Consider the following 22,210-nt stretch of genomic DNA (forward strand, 5'->3'; position numbering starts at 1 on the left):
ATATGGGATCTACTTGTATAAAAAGATTTGTACTTTGTGGGGGAGAACACAGAAGTTTGTTTTAACTAAATTTTCTCTACTCATATAATCTCTTTCCACTCTTTTCACTCAAAAGCACTTACTTCCTCTTTGTACTTCAGTATGACTTCTTGAAAACTGTTTCCTGGGGAATATGTGCATAGGATCTCATCTTTTCAAGGTCTGGGCTCTTGAGTATGAGAATTCTACAGAGTCCTTCAGTTTGTAGAAGGACACATATTGCAGATAATAGGACCAACCCTACATGATCACAGGTTTTCAGCAAACCCCCAAGATCACCATTAAAAATTTATTAAATTCTAATCCAGATGGGGTGATATAGAAATGAAGATAAATCAATGTGATTCCTTCCCCTTCTGAGTCTTTCAATCTAGATAACTATCCTGTGGACTGATACATTAAAATCAGACAGAAGAAGGAGCAATGGGCAAAATAGATAAATTCAGTATCTCATTTGGTAGGAAAGTAACTGAGTACGTTGCGTGAGTGGTAATTATAGGAGCTGCTTAGATGGGGTTAAAATTGGGGAAACTGTCATTACTCTTCTGGTTTGATAGAAATATTCAGTGGAAGAACTGGAATTTTAGGGATAGTTTGAGAAAGTATAGAGAGTAGAAGCTTCATGAACTAGGCAGGTAAGGTTATTCAAATTATATTCTTTGGCATGAGAGAAATCTCTTAAGAATTTAGGAAGTAGGATTTGAGAGCATAAGATTTAGATCAAAAAGAATGCTTAATGCAGCATCTCTTTCATTACACCACACTGAAGATCATTGAGTAAATATACTTGAGTATAGTGCAAAGCTAAGGATTATGGTTTTCATAAGGAATGCTTTTTAGGAATTTATTTGTAGATCCAGATCATCAGGATGTTAAGTCTTGTTACTCAGACAGAGTACTTGGTTCATTGTTACATTTCACTTTTGTCATCTTCTAAATTGAGTTACTTGGGGAATATGTGCATAGCATTTGACCTTTCCAAAGGTCTACTCATTTTGTTTAACCTGCATAGAAGTCATTATAGTGTCACATCTATAATTCATTGATTTCTAAAATTGAAACTCTCTTCTTCATTTCAGAATGTGAATAACTTAGCCCTTGACAAACTTCCAGTATGGTATATATCTTCTGAAATTTTGAGTTCAAATTCAACAAAACATCCTTTAATTAGTCAGTCATCAAAAATCTATCAAGGGCTTCCTATGTACCAGGCACTGTGCTAAAGAGTCAGGACACAAAGAAAGGCAAAAATGGTCTCTGGCCTCAGGGAACTCATATTCCAATAGGGAAGACTTTGATGCAAATAACCATGTACATGCAAGATAGATGCAAGGCAGGTGGAAGGCAGGGCATTTTCACGTCCAGAACACCACACTGAATGCTAGTGAATAGGCAAAGAGAAATAAGATATGATCTTTGACTTTACAATCTGGCAGGGAAAAAAACGTGTACAGATAATTCTAGTGCAAAAGAGAACATTAGTGCACAACAGAGGCGCAAAGAAAGCTCTGTGAAAGTTCTGAGGAAAGGTGATAATTTCCAGATAGTAAGACTTCATGCAGGTTTCAGGTAGCATCAGAAATGTTTCCTGGTGGGTGTGTAGGATTTTCGCCATCTCAGACGGGGGTGGTGGCAATATGATGACATCTGAAGCAGTCTACATGGCCTGTGAGGGAGAGCCAGGAAAAGGTTCAGATCCATGAAGAAGAAAGAGAAAGCTAAAATTTCATGTTTGCAGATGACATAGGGTGTCCCAAAAGACTTTGTACAGATTTAAGAGCTTTAAAACCACATGAGGACTTTTAAGGACTACATAATGCATAACAGTTATGAAATGCTTTACATTCATTATCTCATTTGACCTTCATGATTAACCTCTTAGGTAGTACAAAATATTATTATCCCTTTTTACAGATGAAGAAATTCAATCTCAAAAAAGCCCAGTGATCCGGTCAAAATCATATAGTTGGTCATTGGCATTCTGGATATAAACGCAAGTCTCCTTACTCAAAACCCAATGTTTTTTTATACCACACACCATGCCTTAGTGAAATGATTCATATAGGGTGTGGTTATATCTCATAGATCATAATAATAATAAAAATAGTATTTATGTAGTGCTTTAAAGTCTGAAAAGAGCTCCTCACAGCTACTCTAAGGATAGGTGATGTCATTATTTACATTTTGCACATGAGGAAACTGAGGCACATTCAATAAAATTAGATACCTACTGTATACCAGTCATAGTGCCTGGCTCAGAGGAAGCACTTAATAAATGCTTTTTGTGGTAGTGTTTTTGTCTGTTTGTTTTGCCTTGTCTATGCCAATGAAATTAATAAAATAAGATTGTGTTGTTTAGCAGTTTCAGTCGTGTCCAACTCTTTGTGACTCCCTTTAGGGTTTTCTTGGCAAAGATACATTTTACAGATGAGAAAGTGAGGCAGACAGGGTTACATGACTTGCCCAATTTCCCTTAGCTAGTGAGTGTCTGAGGCTAGATTTGAACTCACTGACTCTATCCATTGTACCACCTGGCTGCCCAACTAAATAAAGATGATACAATCATATTATTTGGCACTTTTCAGATTAAAATCTTGTTGCCACCCTTAAGATTATTGACTATGTCTCTTTGTGGCTTTTTGTTGCTTTCTTAATTCCTCCTCATCTTTGTCCTGGATTAGTAGATCTCCTAGAACTATGTGGAAGAGAGAAAAGAGGTTCTTGGAAGTTTATCAGAAAACTTCCACTGGTCCATTTATCCAAATCCTGCTCATCCCCAAAGACCTGGGATATATCTTATCCTCTCCACAAAACCTTCCCTGCTTATTTCCAGCCACACCAGTCTTTTTCCTTCTGAATTCCTGTCACAGTCAGCACCATTCAGTTTAACCCTTAGTTCTTGAGTTTTTAGGGGGGTGTGTGTGTATTTTTCCTATGCATATTTACAAACACATATATGTATATTATAATATATAATAATATATTGTGTAGAGGTGTGTTTAGGGAAAACATGATTAATCAGAAAAGCAATTTAAAACTTGATACTATGAAATTTTATTGTTTTCCATTGAAAAAGTATGGTTTACCACAAAAGATATCTCTTCCTCCCCTTTGGGCCATTGTGGTTCTAGTCAGCTTCAGAGGACGCAGCTCTTGATAAGTTCATGGTAACTAAGCATGCTATCCCTGATTTGAATGAAATTGTATGAATCCAGGAAGATCTTCTCTTTAGTGTGACTGCAGGAAGGTTTCTATGGAGTGTTAAATAGACTTGAGGGAGAGAAGGAGAGTGATTTCAGAACTCACCCAGAGCAAATTTGGCATGCTTCAAGAGACATGCTCTTGCTGACATTACTGAGCGCCTGGGCTTTTAGCAAGTGTAGTTATATGGCTTATAGCTTACTGCCATCTACTGGAAACTTAATATGATACTGTTGGTACAGTTATACCAGTTGATTCTAAATGAAAAGAGGAATTTTACTACCAGGTCCACACTGTGTTCCTTAATTGAAGTTATGCTATTCTAACGATAATAACCACAGCTGGGCCCAGTGGGGGCAGGACAGTCTCCCTGTCTATACTAAGGAGACCCTCTGCTCTGGACCAGGCTCAGTTCTGGAGGAACTCTGGCTTCTCATGAACTGAGCTAGCCTCCTTTTTCTTATACTTTTTGGCTCCCTAAACCCCTACCCCAGTACCTGGGGACTGATTTAGTTACATAGGTTTTGTTCGTAGCTAGGATCTGCCCAAAGTGAGGGATTAGAGAGGCACCTGGTATATATTGTAAATCAGGTATAGAGCTGGTATTTAATCCGTACACAGAAAAGAAATACAAAACACTTAGAAGCACCCATTGATAGAAAGATTTAAAGATTTCTGTAACTTGTTATAATTACCATGCAATTTTCTTTTTTAGACTGTGAGCTCCTTGAGGGCAGGGACTGTCTATTGCCTGTCTTTATATTACCAGTGGACAATGCCTGCCTACTTAGGTGCTTAATGAAGGTTCATTGCTTGACTGACCAAACCCATATAGAGCTTATTTTATATACTTTGTTGCATGTTTTCTACCCCATTAGATCATGAGCTCCTCATGGAAAGGGACTAGATTTTGCCTTCTTTTTTATCCCCAACTCTTAACACAAGGCCTAGCACATAGTAGGTGCTTAATAAATGCCAACTGATAGACTGACGTCATGGCTTTCCTAGGACACTAAGGCTCTGACCTCTTCAAAACATACAGTAGTTTTCTTTTTTTTTCTTTTTGGAGGGCAATCAGGGTTAAGTGACTTGGCCAAAGTCACACAGCTAGTAATTGTGTCAAGTGTCTGAGGTCACATTTGAACTCAGGTCCTCCTGACTCCAGGGCCAGTGCTCTATTCACTACGCCACCTAGCCTCCCCCATACAGTAGGTTTCAAAACTGCTAATTGGGCTCTTTATGTTTCACCTAAGTTCTGAACTGTTTCCTTCGAAGTCTATGTCTTCTGGCAAACCAAACCAGAATTGTGTTTATGCTCTTTTTGATGTTTATCTGCTCTGAAGTAGGTTCTGGGAATTCCTCCACTTAGCGCAAGTCAGTTACTGCAAAAGGACCCAGGACCACCAGACTTCCCGGACCCAGGTCTCTCAGCCTGGACATGTCCATTTCAGCCATGATACCTACTCATTTAAGGTCAGGAAGCATCAAGCACAAAAGTATCAGCCCCAAACCTAGGATCAGGCTCACTGAGACAGGAAATGAGCTTTGGCCATTATGTGTTCGGCAGTTTAATGTTTTCGAGTTACTTGCCAAAAGAAAAAAATGTTAGGGAAAAAATAGCACCAGTGGGGGTCACTTCCTTTTTCAGGGTGCATTCAGTCTGCTTTTCTAGCTCAGTGGCCAATAGAGGATTACTTCATCATCTCCTAAGTACCAAGCCTTGCTCAACTCTGAGTCACACGCCTAGCCAAATGGAAACATCTGGGGGGTTAGGTCATCCCCCCAAACACCCATAACTGACTAACACATGTGCTGTGCCAGATTTGGGAAGGATGCTTTTGTGCATGCTCTGTTCTGTCTCTGTCTACTGAATTGAGTACATTTTGATTAATTCCTTATTGAGCCTTTACATAGATACTTTGTTGGCTTATTTGCCAAGTTAATCAAAGAGTTAGATTGAGTTCAGATTCTTGCCTTGGTCATTTTGGGAAAAGTTTTGTTATTGTGTCATATGATATTAACTGTGCATGTATAAAAGGGTTGCATAGCATTGTCAGCCCTTAGAATTCTTTTGTAGAGATGATGTTTTAACTGACTAAACTGACCGTTTAAATGGTTACTGTTATATTATCTGGTACAGTTTGAGACCTGGATCCTTTTTATTGCTAATTAGTATTTTTATAGAATGCTCAAGTTAACAGTCATAAGGTCTGATATTGTCTATTTACTGTACTTTCTCTGACCATATTTTATCCTTCCTAAAATACTCATCAACACATAGCTGCTCTTTGTTCTTGTGGGACAGAGATATCTGTGAACAAAAATCAATCCAAGTTGTGTGTGGTCTAGCAAAAATAGGAAACTGAGGATGGAAGCAGACAATTTAGTATTAATGTTAAACTGAATGCCTTAAGATAAAAATAAAGGCTTTAAAGTATCAGGGAACTTGAAATTTGATTATATTAATTCAGAAATCAAGATCTGAGGCTATTCTCCTGTCATACCTTATGAAAACTAGTACAAGCATAAAGGCACAACTCAGGAGGTCTAGATAAACATAACAATAACCCATTCATTACAGTTGTAGTAATGAATGAATGATTTCATTGAAGGAGATTGACTAAGAGAAAAACATAATTTGTTGAATTTTAGGTAAATAAGTAGAAAAAAACATTTATAGAAGCAGGTCCTAGGCCATATGTACTCATTTCATATAGAAATAATGTGAATTTCAACATAAATTTCAGATTTTTCTGTAGCAGAGAACACATCTTAGACATTTAGTAGTTTGTAGGGAGGTATAGCACTAAAAATATTTTTCTAGAATAGTGTTTCTGAAATTGTTCTTTGGAACCTCTGAGATTCTGCAGAGTAATACAAGTAGTTCCAGGAAGAAAGATACTTTAATGTTAATCAGACATATCCTTTGACTATTGAAGGAATAGCACTTGGTGTTAATATGTTTGGATCAATTCCCTGTACCTTTTGGAAATCATACTTTTATTGGTGATATTTGATATAAACATTTTCCCATTCCATTTTTCTCTTCTAATGCTGTGTTCTATTGATTTTATTTGCAAAAAGCTTTTAAATTTTATATAGTCTAAATTGCCTATTTTATGTTTTATGACTTCTTTTGATCAGTCCATGATTCTTCCCTTAGCCATAGTTTTACATTTGATCTCATTCACTTACATTTTTTTAAAAATGTGAACTTTCTGATTCAGGCTTCATACCCATTTTGAGCATATTGTAGTATATGGTGCAAGATATTGGACTAAACAGCATTTTTGCCAAGTTGCTTTCTAGTAGTTCTTATCAGAGAAGTCCTTCATGCTCATGGATTTATCAAAATTTGAACTGTTTTCACTTGTTTCTCTTTCTTGTTTATTCTGTTTCATTGACTTACTTTTCTATTTGAGGTATGCATATGTGTACATGTGTGGCATATCATTTGTATATGGGTCTCTGAGGGAGGAAATTCCATCTACCAGTACCTTTTACCTATTTCTACTTGCTCTGCAAACTATAGTCTTACAGAGTTGCTCTGTACCACTACAAGGTCATATGACTTGTCCAAGTTCACACATAATATATGTCAGACAGAGAGAGATTTTGAACTCAGGTCTTCTGAAACCCCAAGGTTGGCTGACTCTCCACTACTCCTCTTAATTAGCTTTGTACATTTTAAAAAATTAGATACTTTTATTTTCTTCTCTTTTTCTCAATCAGGTCAAGTGATAATTTATCAATTTCAGTTATTTTTTAAAATGATAACTTTGTTTTATTTACCCTGTTATGCAATAATAATCTCAATGAAGGAATATATAATATCATTATAAAATTTGAAGAAGACTGCATGGTAGGAGGGATAGATTGAATTTCAGTTTTAGGATCCCAGATGATCTTTCTAGCCTTCAGTAATGAAGCAAGTGTAATAAGGTAACATTTATTAGCATCAATATGAAGCTCCACAGCTATGTTCAGAAAATTAACCGAAGAAGTTCTGGATTTTGAAGAAATATCTAACCTACAATGTGTGCTCCTTGTTGATGTCAAGCTGAGTCATTTAGTGAACAAGCATTTATTCAGCCCTTACGGGGGGGGCACAGGCGCACTGTGCTAAGCCCTGAGGATATGAAAAAGGCTACAAAACTCAGTATATCAACACAATAAGCCAATTAAGAGAGTTCGCATGAGTTTAGGCAATGGAGGTGACATAATCTGCCATGATCAGACCACATGTAGAAGATTTATGTTTCCTTTTAGGAGCCTCTATTTAAGAAAACATTGACAAATAGAAGCCTCCCCAAAGAAGATTAGTGAAAGTATGAGGAACCATGCCATTTGAGGATTGGTTGAAACAATTGAAACTTTTTTTAGCCTGAAGAAGAGAAAACATAGACAGAAAACATTATAACTCTGCTATCATTCCATAAGAGAGATTAAGTTTATTCTACTTATTTTCAAATATCAAAACTAGTAAGAGGGGTAGAAACTTGAAAGAAGCAGATTTTGGTTGATTGAAAGAAAATCCTACAAATAGTTTGAGCCATCCAAAAGTACAGTATGCTACCTGAGGTAGCAGTGAGTTTCTCCTCTTTGAATGTTTGGATAACTACTTGTTGGAGATTGTATCATAATATCACAGATTTATAGAAAAATAAAATTTTTGTATAGGAAAAGTTGGAGATTGTATTTCATTTGTCTATAAATCTGTGATATTATGATACAATCTCCAACAAGTGGTTATCCAAACATTCAAAGAGAAAATGCAACTTTAACATTCCGTTGCAATGTACTTTTGATAATTTGATTAGTGTAGCACTAAAAATTTATTTTATTGTCATAGTCCAGTCATGGACACTGACTTTCCTTCCAGTTATTTAAATTGCTCTTTATTTCTTTAAGGAACAATTTATAATTGAATCTACATATTAATTGTGCTTTGTTAAATTGTCTCCCAAATATTTTATGCAGTTTATACTTATTTCCCATCCCATTATTGAGTTTTGTATTTTTTAATTATGTAGAAATACTGTTGATTTTTGAGGGTTTATTTTGTAGTCTGCAATTTTGCTGAAGTTGATAATGGTCCTATTTAGTTTCTCTATTGATTCTTTAGAATTTTCTAAACAAACCATCATCTTATCAGTAAAAAGGGATAATTTAATCTCCTCACAGTTTATTTTTATGTCTTTGATTTCTTTCTCTCATCTTGCTGGGATTTTTAGAACTTTATAAAATAACTAGAACAGAGTCCATCCTTGCTTTCCTCCTGTGTTTATTTGGAAAACTCCTAGTGTATCCTCATTGTATATAATGTTTGCTTTCGGTTTTAAAAGAGGTTGTGTTTTTGTGATATTAAAAAAGATTCCTTTGTACATATGCTTTGTAGAAGGGTTTTCTTTTTTAAAACATTAATGAGGGTTGTACTTTGTCAGAAGCTTTTTTTGCTTCTATTGAAGTGATCATGCAGTTTTGGGTGTTTCTAGTTTTAAGATGATTAATTATGCTGATTTCCTAATGTTAAATCATACTTATATGCGTGTTAACAAATCCAGCTTGGTCAAAGCAAATTATTTCTTGGATAAATTGCTATAGTCTTTTTGAGATGATTTTATTTAAAATTTTTTGTTTGATATTTATTAATGATACTGGTCTGTAGTTCTCTTTTCTTGCTTTAGCACTCCCTGCTTTAGATGTAGTAGGACTGCATTTGTTTCATAAGAGGAGTTTGGTAGAGTGCTTTCTTTCAGGATTTTATAGAATAACTTTTGTGTGGTAGTTATTAATTGTGCTTTAAAAACTTGATAGAATTCTCTGAGCCCATTAGGACCAGGAGTTGCATCCTCCCTTCCCTCACCATTAACCTTTTACTCTTCGGTGTTCTTTTATAGCTCTAGTTCTTTTTTGAGACTAGATTTTTTTTTAATTTTAAATAATTCTGTTCTTCTTTTATGTTCTCAGTTATGTTGGCATATAACTGCATAGCAGATTCTGATCATTCTTTTTATTTCTCCTAGTTTTGCTGTAATTTCATCTTATTCTTTTGCTTTTTTGTCAATTTGATTTTGTCCTTTTTTAATCAGATTGGCTAAATGTTTATTAATTTTGTTAATCTTTTCAAAGAACCAGGTTTGTTTGTTATTTGTTTTATTACTGCCATTGACTTTTACCTGGTTAAAAGGTTCGAAGTAGGAGAGACCTTTTTTTCTATAAATTCTGTACTGTTTACTCTTTCTTACATCAGGAAGGAAATAGGAAAAAAAGGTTTCTCACTTGAGCCCTTTGAATAGTGAAATTCTCTCTTAAAGATCTGCCTCTATTTCTGAACAAGTATAAGAACTAATGCTTAGCTGTCTACCTTCTTTCCTTCCCTTATTCTCATCTTGAAATTATATACTAGCCCATCCCAATTATTTTTTATTCATTTTATCAATAGGGTTCAGCCCGAGAGAACATGTCTTAATCATGTTTTTTGTAATGTCTGAGTAGTTGGGTTAATAATAATAAAAATAGCTAGTACTTACATAGCATTTAAAAGTTAGGAAAACAGTGTGTGTGTGTGTGTGTGTGTGTGTGTGTGTGTGTGTGTGTGTGTGTTATCTCACTTGATCCTCTAAACAGTCCTGTGAGGTTAGAAGCTATTATTATACCCATTTTACAGATGATGAAACTGAGACATGCACCAGTTAAATGACTTGCCTAGGGCCATACGTCTAGTATATGCCTGAGGCAGAAATTTTAATTTCTTCTTGACTCCAAGTTCAGCTTTATCCTATGTGTCACCTCGCTGCTTAAGAATGCTTAAACAATTGGAAGCAATGGGAGTTACAGCCCAAAATTTTATTTAACTATTCTCTTGTTTCTTTTACAGTCTGTCAAAGTATAAGTACACTTTTATTTTTAACTGGTTTAGTTCACCATGCCACTAGGTATAGTTTGTTATAGTGGGCAGAGAATTAACCTCAGAGTCAGAAAGGATTAGGTCCAAATTTTGGCCCAGACACATTCTGGCTTTGTGACCCTGAGCAAGCCATTTAAACTCTAGATGCCCTGGCCACTCTCTGCAGGGGCTTTCTACCCTTCAAATTATCTACACCAATAAAATCACAGGTTTAGACCCTACCTTTACCTCCCACCCCCAACCTCTCAAAAAATGTTCATCAATTCAGCTTTACCAAATAAAATTTTGCATAATCCTTCCGTGCTGATCAGATAGTGGGAAATTCCAGCGACTAGAATCAGACTTTATTTTTCCAATTTTTTTCTTCAAAAATCTGCAAATGATTTAACAAGGTAATGTTAAATACAAGTAATTATGAAATGAGTGTGTGTAATATTTGTCAAATTCTGCATGACAGTTAATTTCATAGGACTGGGGGTACTTTTCTCAATTCTTATGCTTTTAGCTGCATTGGTATGGAATATTTTTTATTTTTTCTTTCTAGATCTCAGAATAAAGCAAAGGGAGTTTTTGCAATCCATATTAAACAAGAGCTCTTAGCTCTTGTTTTTCTCTGCAAAATGTAATTTGCCTCAAAAGTACGCAGTATTCAATTGTTAGATGGTGATTAAACCGCTTGCAAAAACATTATCTTAGTTGGGCTTGTTGTTTAATTCATGTAAATTCCAACAACAGTTGTGCTTGAGTATTGATGAACTGATGCATTGGCTTGTTTTTGAAGGATTTTTTGATTGCCAGATTGTTCTGAAATTGACGCACTAAATTGAAACAAGAACATTACATTTTGGAATGGTCCTTTTTCTTAAGTATTCCAATAAAGAACCATGGCAGGCACCAAGAGGGTGCCTTGGTCTGATATATGGAGCATAAGCCCGGGAATCAGAGGCTCATTTGTTCTAGTACTCACTGTGCTATAAATGCAGTGCATGACTTTGGGTGAGCTGCATTTCTGGGCCATCAGACCCTCCTACCTTGGGTTTTCTTTCACAAGGTATTTAAGACTTTGCTCTTCAGAGATATCATGGGAAGTAACTAGTAAATACATAAAATGATTTTTTTTAAAGTATATCAGCACTTAGGTAATAGATATTATTCTAGTGTAAAATTATATAATACATAAGTATTTTAAAGTAGGCTGTTGGAGAAATGCCTTGGAAAATGTCCTCAAGCAGATCAGTAAAGGGAAAATTGAGTCTTGTGAATGAAGAAGATTTCCATTGGGCTCAATTTATTTTTTTAACATTCAACACTACCAACGGTTACTTCATCCCCTTCACAGACTTATGATCATACTAGTATGGTATCTAGGTGACATATTGGATAGAATGATGGACTTGAACCTAAGTTTAAGTTCTGCCTCAGACATTGAATAACTGTCGTCTTTGGTAAGTCACTTAACCTCGTTCAGCCTCGTGCTCCTCATCTGAAAAATGGGCATAATAATAGCACCTACTTCATGGACTTGTTATAAGTATCAAATGAGATAACATGTAAAGTGCTTTGTTAACCTTAAAAACAGCAAGTAAATGCTAATTATTTCTCTTAAGAGGACAGCTCAAGACTCTAAATGTGTATTTGTGATTTCAGGAGAATTGCATATAGTACAAACTACCAACAGAATCACCATGTGGACTGACTTGTGATAAACCCATGTATTCTGTTCAGTTGCCTTTTTGACTCAGTGATAGCCAGAGAAGGCAATGGACTGATACATGCGTGTGTGCAGAGAAACATGTAGCTTCTTCCAATTACCCCTCAGTTTCTAGCTGTTTCATAAATATAAAATGTCTTGTTTTTTTCTGTTGTGTTACTCTTCCTCTCCTTCTTTGCCTCTTGAATTCCTACCCACCTTTTAAGTCCAACTCAAATTTGATACTCTTCCATGAAAGCTTCCTTAAACCCTACACCCTCCCCACTTGAACCTTGCAAATTTTTTTTAACTTACAACTCTCTAATGACCATGTCATATAATACTTTATATTACACAATTATCTGTGTCTGTGTCGCATTCCCTGATAAATCTGTAAGCTCTGTGAAGGGAGGAAACATATCTTTTCTAAGTTTTATTTGTCCCTGCAGTATATATTTGTTTAGCACACAGCAGGAGCTTCATAAACAGAATTAGTTGAAAGAAACATCAGTTTTTCTGTGCCTTTTGAGGAACAAAGCATGTGAACATGAGAGGAGCAAGAGATAATGGATAGATATAAAACTATGTCCTTATAAATACTTCTTTACTTTAAAAGATTTGATTCTAGTGATTCTCTACTAATGCAGACGGCAGGTCTTCTATCCTGAGGTCGATAGTTTAATGAGTTGCTGTGGCAAAAGCATATTCCTCAGTCTCTCATCTCATTGTGAGGAGTCTCTCTTGACCTTCGGTTATTCGTCCAATGATACATCTTCAAGTTCATACTCAAAGCCTTTCTTAACTCAAGTACAACCTACTAGAGCATATACATTGTTTTTATAACCACTACAAATAGCAGAATTAGAATCCCGTCTACTTCCCAGTATTCTCAGCATTAGGAACTTCCCTAATGAGAATTCCTTGAATTCCTGTGTTTGGTATATGTTTTCTTCTTTTCTCCAAGCACTGGTTGCATCCTGGGAGTAGGACTTGTCCTTTCCCTCATGAGCCACAGCAGTCAAACTGAATCCCGGGTCCACATTGCTACCTCTCTTCGAAAGCTGTCTGCATACCTGGATGACAGTGGGGACCAAAGCAGAGCATTTCAAGAGGTAAGAGGCCTGGATTAAATTTTCCATCTGACTTTGAAATTTTGTCTTTTTTTTTTTTACTGCTAATGTTTTGATTTTCTTACTTCATCTTCTTGCTGTCTATATTGTAAGAGAACATGGATTGGTCACCAGGTTATGTTTAGGCAATGGTTTTTGATTTAGTGGTTGTTGGGGTTTTTTAAGCTCTTAAGATCAACTTAGCTATAAATGTGGCAGTTAAGATGAGAGTCTTTGTTAAAAGCAAAAACCTAAGTTAGCTTTACCAGGATGCCTTCTCTAAGAAGAGATACAATCCTGACTGAAAGTCAAATGTAACTTTTCAGAACTGTGCTAAAGCAAAATATAACTACCACCCCTGAAAAAAAAAATTAAGGCTGTGCATGACAGATCAAATAATTACTAATTTTATGAAACTAATGTGAGAAATAACATGGGAATTCCTTTGCCACCCAACAAACAATGGATTCTCTATTGCATTGTGAAAACATTGCTTTTGGCCTCCCCTGTACATAACTTAGGTATAGGGATTGCAATCCATGGGGGCATACAGCCTGCATATGTTGACCACGAGTAGACGGAAAGCTAATAGTGGGATCCCCTAATGCCTGCCTCTGTTACACCCAGGTGGAACTAAAGAGCCTGTGCCATTCTCTTAGAGGAATAGGGGATGACCTCATGACCAGCCAGATTCCCCCCTCATTAAAGCAGGTTCTCTTTTATCCCAGGCTGCCCCATGAGCTATTGATGAGTACATAATGGCTTCTGTGTTTCCCTGGGTAGCTCCTATGCTTTCAGCAATGGGGCTCTGTTGAATTGGTGAATTTCTTTGGGATACACAGGGTTGAAGTTTTGTTCTAGGACATGCACTCTATTTCCATTTTTAAAAGAGTGTAGGGGGTGATTTAATAATATTGTTTTTTAAGTGAAAGGAGACATTTTTCAGATAGAGGAGCAATTTAACTAATAAATGAAAACAAGGTTTTCACAATTAAAGCAGCTGTCTTTCTATTAATTTCTTTGTTTCTTTAGATCATTTCATTTATGAAGCCGCAAGTGAATTGTTAATTTTTTTCCCCTAGAACGATGTCCAGTTTTTAGCTTTAGAAATCAGGAAACTTTGTAGCACTGGAAAAATTTGCAAGCTGTAGCAAGTTTTCCATTTTATTTTGGACAGACACAGAAAGGGTATTAAAATAGAAACAGAATTTTGACTATAGTAAATGTGATACCTACAGATATTTATATGTATATTTACATATTTGGTTGTAAGAAATTATTGAGCAAAAGCACAATCATTTTTCGTCCTTAGCCTTACCTTGTAATTTCCTCATTCTCTGTTGGCTTTAGATCATTTACCATGACCATTCCATGATTTAATTATACTTTTTTTTTTAGATTTAGTATCTCACTATTAAGATTATATGACTGGTTTTAGGCCTCATGTGTGTATCCATACAGCTTCATAGTACTGACCAAGTGTATTTATTTCTTTTACAACATACATATAACATTGAATGGATCTTGCAGAGGATTCATGGGAGGACTCGAACAACAGTGGTATAGGTTGGGCCGGGATGAATGTGTAGTGATCAGTATCATTGGAGGGAATGCCTACATTGATGAAATCAGCTGCACTGAAGCATGAAGTGCATATTTATATATTAACCCAACCATGAAGAAAGATATTACGTGCCTAGGGCATAAAGGAAATCATACAGCAAAGCAAAAAAGGAAATGTAATATACCATGTTCTGTCTTCTATTTCCCCACCCGTTGCTTTTTTTTTCTTTGAGGGGTTCATAAAGTTCTCTATTTGTGAGGGAGCTCCATCATGGTAGATGCTTATGTTCCCTTAACCTATTGAGTTATTTGGCAGAATGTTTGTGAGGATTAAATTATGTTCTTTTTCACTCTTCTAGGTTTCTTTATCATTCTCTCCTCCCTTGTGCTCTCTTCAGGTTCTTGCCTACTCTCTCAGTTGTGTGTGCACCTCAGCTTTCAGCGCTGGAATTATTGAGGCAGTGGAGGCTGAAGATATTATGAATAAACTTCGGACGTTAGTTGAAAATAACCAACAGGTCATTGGATATATCCTTGATTCCTTCAGAATTATTCATCTCTTTGGGTGTCTGCCTTCATGCATATTTTGAGCTCCCCTAGGTGCTAGTTACAATGGAGATCTCCTTAAATTCAGAAAATAGTTGAGGAAGTTCAATTGCATTATCAAACTCCTGTTACTGGGTGTTTTCCAGTGTATTACTCCAAAGCAGGGATTCTTAGCCTTTTTTGTGTGTCATGGACCCTTTTGGTCATCTGGTAAAGTGTATGGATCCCTTCTCACAATACTATTTTAAAATTCATTAAATAAAGTACATAGGATTCCAAAGAAAATCAATTTGAGAGAAATACAGATAGAAAAATTAAAAAAAAAAAATTCACAGACCCTACCCTGAAATTTAACAATACATCCTAAGGTGTCCATGGAGCCCAGGTTAAGAACCAGCATACTATACCCTCTAATTGTGGTTCTCTCTACCTTTTAGGCTGGTACTTCATCACTGAAGATTTTGCCTTCCTGATGCCTTCCTAGTAATGTTTCTCCCAAAGTTTCTCTTTATGTGGGAGAAAATGAAAGGCTTCATGTTCTCAGTCATTGCTGAAGAATTAAAAAAAAAAAATTCAGATTAAAATTTCTAAAATCTTAAATTCTTTGGTTGCAGAATGTAAGAATTCTATAAAAAATTAGATTAATCTTACAAACCAAAGCCAGAAGGGACCTGAATTATGAGTGCAATCTACCTCATTTCCTAGATGAGGATATGGACAAAGTGACTAAGTATTCTTAGGGCCCCCACAAATGTCAGCGGCAGCATTCAAACTCAGATCTCCATTGCTATTTTGCCTGCACAACACTGCAAGATTCTGTTAAAGCTGAGAAAGGTACCAGAATGGTTACATGAATGATTTTAAGTGTAAATAGCTTCAGTAGCTAATGATTAGTTCATGATCAGATTATTTCAGAAGTAGTAGCTTTTGCCTTCCTCCTGTTCATAGATTTAGTCCTTCTTTACTGCACAGTGTCACTGGATTTGGAATTAGAAGGGACCTCAGAAGTCGCCTGGTACAACTTTTGTATTTTGCATATAGCAAAACTGAGACCTAAAGAGATTAAGACTTACTTCTGGTCACTCATTTACCGAGTGATACAACAGAGACTTATACCTAGGACCTTATTCTCCAAATCCAGAACCCTGTCCAATGCACCTTATTTAGATGTTTTCTTCTTAAAGGCAGAAGATTATATATAGTCTTAATATTTAAAGACTTCTGAAGTATTTCAGTACTTTGTATTATTAGACATAAAAATAAGATCCATTCTGGTTCTTTTATACATTATTTCTAAGTTCCTGATCAGGACCACAGGGGTTATTGAAAGGGTTGCTGGTTTGCAGCTTGCATTGGGTGAAGTCACCTTCCTCCTTTTGTAACTGCGACCATTCTTTACATCCATGTGCCCATTCACCCACATACTCCGATACTTGCAGCAAAATGTTGAAATATGCATGCAGACTCACCCTGTGACTGCTGTGGTCGCCTTTCTTAATCATGTGTAGGAATAAGCCTGCCTAGCAGACCACACCCTAGTAGTTCTGTTCTGACGCTTTGAAGACTGAGCTATTTAAAGCTGTTTGGTTCAGGCTTCTCTGACATTGCAGTGCTACTTCCTGAAAACAAAATACTCAGTACAGCTGAATTCCTCGTGCTTAAGCTGTGTGGTTTCTGTTACAAAGCAAAGTCCACCGGCCTATAACATCTGTGAACTGCTAATTTTCTCACCATTGTTCAATTGAATTGAACAAACATTTATTAAGAACATAGGAATGAATGATACATTTGTTGAGTGCTCCCTATGTACAAAAGCCAAGGATACAAATAGAAAAGTAAGATTCAACGACCTTACATTCTAATGGGGGGAAAATACATGTGCAAGGTTTCTGCTGAAAGTCAGATGAAGAGGCTCTATGTTCTTCAAGGTGCTATAGCAAAGAAAGCATCAATGTGCTGGGTACCAGATGTACAAAAATGACAATAACAGAAACTCTCACTCCAGTCAGTTTACCATTACCTGTCTGCAGGGAATAGGGAGATGATAATTACACAGGTAAGTAGAATACAAGGTAGAGTTTCAAAGGAGCACCAAACAAGATGTAAGAAAATTTGAGGATTCAGAGAAAACTCTCATTTTGGAAGATCAAGGAAATCTTCATGACATGAATATTTATTTATTTGTTTGTTTATGAAGTAGATTTCAACAGATTGGGATGGGTAGTGAGTACACTCTAGGCAGATGAAACCATCTACATGAATATGTTGAGGTAGGAGATAACAGGATGAGATTTGGGGACGGCCAGTGATCCAGTTTAGCTGGAGTTGTAAGAAATAATCATGGAAAGATAGGAAGTTCAGGCCCTGGAAGATATCTCTGTTACTATATATGGTCATTCCTAATCTATGTCATTTTCCTTCTCCTATTCCTTTCCCTCCCTGGCCTTTTTTTTAAACCCAACAGAATTCAGGCTTTTCCTTGGCGTTAGGGAACATTGTTCATGGTTTATCAGTCTGTGGACATGGAAAAGCAGAAGACTTAATCAGCAGACTACTTCCTGCATGGATAAAAATTGTTCTTACAGAGGTACGAGTAATTTCTTACGTAGTATTTTTTAAAAACACAGAATATGAATGTCTTAAAACATGGAGTAGATACTGAGTTATACAATACTGTAGTAAAGTGGCATCTTCAAACTTTAATAAGAATTAAAGAAACAAATTTAATCTCCAAATCTACTTATGCCTCCTGATCTTATTAATGCATCTACTTCTTTCATAGGTACAGATTGAAACTTATCTGCTCTTTCTTATACTGTGTAATTTTTATTGGTCTTCCTGTAAGTCTTCTATAGAAGATCCATTCAGCATGCTAGAAGCCTTTAATCTGATTCTTTCGATAATTCATGGATATCAAAGTAGTTACTCTAACCCTGTTTTCCATTATCTGTGTAACACCATGCTAATTCACTGGACCAGCCATCCAACTTCTTCATATTACTTGGGAAATATGCAGTATTTGTTCCTTAAACTTTTTCTATGTTGATGCCTTGGCCCACTTCTTTTGAGTGATTATGGATCACTTTATAGAATGATAGAATCCTTAGAGTTAAAAGAGATCTCAAAAAGAGAAAAGAAAGATCTCACATTCACCCTTTCTACACTATTCTTATAAGTGATCATTTAGCCTTTGCTTGAAGACCTCCAGTGAGGAGGAACTGACCACAGCTAGGCCAGCTTATCACATTCTTCATTAGTGCTTATTTTTATAGCATTTTTAAGGTAGCCATTTAAGAAATGGCTTCTCTGAAACTTATTCCTCTTTTTAGTCTCTAGGACTAAGCAGAACAAATTTTCTTCCATATAACCTCCATTTCAATACTTGAAGATAGCTATTATGGTCCACAGAAGAGGCCCTGTAGTGTGGTAAGGCTCAGTGCAGAGTGTTACCTACCCATAGGATAATCTATTGATAATCCAATCTCCTATGACCTTGTTAACACCTTTAGTTAACCTCACCTGATTTTGATGGAATGAGAATCATTTCATAGTTATCTCTGTGATCACATCTATCATGTAATTTTATATGATCTTAACAAACCCAAAGGCAATGGATTACTCCACTAAGTCAGTCATTTTTTTATAATTAACAAACCCAGTGAGTTCTTTATTCACACTCCTTAGCCAGCTATGTAATTGTGATAATGTGCTGTGTTACTGGAAAATCATCTATAAAAGTGTGCCTGTTTCTTTCTTGTGCTATTGTTAAGGATGCCTGTTTGGCATACATAGATCATTCTCATTAAGTTTTTGGGGAGATGAAGAAACAGACAATTAGGGAAATAATTGATAGTGTCTTAACTTCCTTGCCTTTTTAATGAATATTTATATTATCTAGTATTTTTTACATTATTATAAGAATTTTTCCCTTTTTGAAATATCTTGAAAAATTGATCTTGGAATGCCAATAAAAGTGGGTTAGCCTCACATGGATATGTGCGTTTGATAGGGTTAGTTATTTTCCTGAATTATTCTTCTTAAGTGACATTGCCTTTTCCTCGTAGCAAATCATATATAAAGTTGGCAAAATACAAATATGACAGTTCTGTGACTGTCTGATTGACCACGAGCATAGCTCATTATAAAAACGGTAAGTCTATTGTCATTCCACATCTATTTATTATCTCCTATCTTGCTTGATCTACAAATATTCTTGTGATGAACAGGCTTAACTGACCTCACACCAAAGTTTCAACAGCTTCCTTCCCCTTTCCTCTACATTTTTACTCTTTATGAAGTAATACAGCTTATGATTTCCCATCAAACTCTTGTGGTATATTTTACATGTGAACTTATGTTCTTAACTCATATTTTTTTTAGCTATCATGGCTCTGCTTGTAAAGAGTGAGTGCTTGCTTGTTCCTTGAATGCATCACATAGAAGATAATATCTCTGACCAGTCCCAGCTATGTTTTATATTCCATTATGTTACCTTCTTGCTGCCTGTCCTAGATGCACACCATTAACACACATTTCCTTCCCCCACCTCCCCATCTTAGCACTAGAACAGTAATCAAATAGCTTTGCCTTTGCTGCCAGAAACAGTGTTAATCATCTCCCTATGGCTTTGCTCACCATTTTGGTGACTTGCTAAACTAAAACACTGCTCCCCTGTATGTGTTGTCTCCTATTAGAATATAAGTGCCTTGAGCCCAGGGGCTTTATAACATTTGTATCACCAGTGCTTAGCACAGTACTTAATAAATACTTTTCCATTAATTTATTCATTATTGATCAAACTTCTAAGAAAGCGCAATAATTTCAGTGTCTTTGCTTTTATCTATTTTCCATTTTTAGAGACAATATTTTGTTGTAAACATGTTGGGTTGGAGCTGTTGTGATTACATGCAGTTTCTTTTCTTCTCCTTTTAAATTGCTATTGAATATGACCCTCTCAATGGCCAATGATATGACTTTATCTAGACAAGTAATTCTGAAATAACTTTGTAGTTAACTCTTTTATATCATAGCAAGTTTTGATTTTGTGATGTTGCATGTTCGCTATGTCTGGATATTTCCAAATATTTTCTTGAAGCCACTCTTTTTTTTTTTTTTTTGCCTTTTGGAGGGCAGTTGGGGTTAAGTAACTTGCCCAAGGTTACACGGCTAGTTTTGTGTGTGTGTTTGTGGGTGTGGGTGTGTGTGTGTGGGTGTTAAGTGTCTGACGCCAGAACCAAACTTGGGTCCTCCTGACTACGGGGCTGGCACTTTACTCACTGCGCCACCTAGCCGCCCCCTTTGAATCCATTCTTTTTTTTTTCTTTTAAAGCAATTGGGGTTAAGTAACTTGCTCAAGGTTACATGGCCAGGTGTTTCTGGGTGGATGCTAACTGTCTGAGCCCGGATTCGATCCCCAGGTCATCCTGACACTGGAGCCGGTGCTCTTACTCGCTGTGCTACCTGGCCGCCCCTGAAGCCACTCTTTTTGACATACACTTGTGAGACTTCTTAGTCTGAAAAACCTTCAGCATCTTTTATTTCTTTTTTGAGGGGGAAGGCAGGGTAGTTGGGATTAAGTGACTTGCCCAAAGTCACATGGCTAGTAAGTGTTAAGTGTCTGAGGTCCGATTTGAACTCAGGTCCTCCTGACTCCAGGGCTAGTGCTCTATTCACTGTGTCACCTAGCCATCCTATCTTTTATTTCTTAATCTGAACCATACTTTGTAGCATGTGTGTGTATATGCTATGTGCATACATAGATAGATGCTGTTCTTCCTTGTGTTTATCTTTGTATTGCAGTCACCAAATTTCAAGATATATTCTAAAAAATCTTTATCACTTTCAGATTTTATCAGATTCTTCATAAGATTTTTCTACTTCATCAACTGTGACTCTGAAATTAATATATTCAAAGTCTTCTATTTTCTTACACTTATCATAATGTATTGAACATATTCTTATTATTTTAGAAAGGTTCATACATGATTGATGTTAACATTTCTTGATTTGTCACTTGTGTTAACCCTGATACTTTTTTCATTAAATGCTTATTTGTACAGTAAGGCAAGATAATGAGCTCAAACAATTGGGATGAAGTGACTTTCTAAAAGGATGAGTACGTCAGGTTTTAACAAATTTCAATTGTTTGACTTTTCATTCTTTGAAGTTTTTTATTATTTGATTTTTAGGGTTCTCCCACAATGCAATGCCTAGCAGCTGTTAATGGTCTGGTTGCCTTGGTTGGTTCTGAAGGTGCAGTCATGCAGGTAAAACAAACAAAAAAAAGAGACACATACACATGCATCACCCATATGTTTATCAAGGAGATAATAAATGTCATCTTTCATTTTTGAGACAGGAGGAAGATCTCTTTTTGAACTTCTAACTTTTAAAGGAGACCTATCAATTGTTTCTCAAGGCCATTAAGGACACAGGAAGAATGACATAGTAAACAGGGTCAGCCTCCTAGTCTGGAAAGCCTGGTTCAGGGCTAGCCTCTGACGTATATAATTAGCTCTGTGACTCTCTGGGAAGGTTCCTCAGCCTCACAGGGCCCTTGGCAACTCTAGACTTATGTGTTCCCCAGCAGTTACTAATGTCCATTGAAAGAGAAAATTTCCTCACTGGAAGTGCTCTACACTGATGAAATCATATGTTTAACAAAATAATAAAAATAAATACAACTTTATGATGATATGTGAAGAAGATTCTTTTTAATTCAGTTTATGGATCAGATGAGCCTAGCTTTCCAGAAGGGTACCAAGTGCAATGTTGCCTTGCATGCCAAATTCTTACTTAGAATTGATTGATTCAAGGATCTAATGGGGAAAAAAATGTAAAATGATTTGTCATTTGGGTTTGTAAAGCTGAAATCTGGTAAACTTAGGGCTGGCCTGTTGACCTAAGAGAAGGTCGTTGAATGCAAAGAATTGATGCACCTTAAGATCCATCAATAGAAAACTCCATTTCATCCCAATACTTTTACTTTTTTATTGGCCTCTTGTATTTATACTTGATGTTTCTCCCTGATAACTTTTCTGAGATGTTATGCTGTGTTTGGAAGCAAGAACATAAACAGAAAGTGTCTGCCAACTTGTCAGATAATAGTAAATGCATCTGGAATGCCACTGTTTACTCTAACCGTGCTTTAAT

At 36.2% G+C, this 22,210-nt stretch overlaps 1 protein-coding gene and 1 long non-coding RNA gene across 8 annotated transcripts in view; one reads left to right on the forward strand and one right to left on the reverse strand.

Annotated features, from left to right (window-relative positions):
- Window positions 1-22,210, forward strand: part of FOCAD (focadhesin) — a 504,358-nt gene that overhangs the window by 452,475 nt on the left and 29,673 nt on the right. For all 7 annotated transcript variants that reach the window (XM_069088078.1, XM_069088080.1, XM_069088077.1 and 4 more), the window contains 4 exons: window positions 12,805-12,952; window positions 14,911-15,030; window positions 17,523-17,645; window positions 21,247-21,324. In XM_069088078.1, the coding sequence (XP_068944179.1) occupies window positions 12,805-12,952; window positions 14,911-15,030; window positions 17,523-17,645; window positions 21,247-21,324 (469 nt within the window). The remainder of the gene's footprint in view (window positions 1-12,804; window positions 12,953-14,910; window positions 15,031-17,522; window positions 17,646-21,246; window positions 21,325-22,210) is intronic.
- LOC138161301 (uncharacterized) lies at window positions 12,261-17,503 on the reverse strand. Its single transcript, XR_011168328.1, has 2 exons — window positions 16,528-17,503; window positions 12,261-12,913 (listed from the first exon to the last, which is right to left on the reverse strand). It is a non-coding gene; the product is annotated as an uncharacterized lncRNA (long non-coding RNA).

This window comes from Petaurus breviceps, unplaced genomic scaffold (genome assembly GCF_028583685.1).
Source record: "Petaurus breviceps papuanus isolate PSGF00001 unplaced genomic scaffold, PetGlider_PUasm1.0 184, whole genome shotgun sequence".
Taxonomy (NCBI): Eukaryota; Metazoa; Chordata; class Mammalia; order Diprotodontia; family Petauridae; genus Petaurus; species Petaurus breviceps.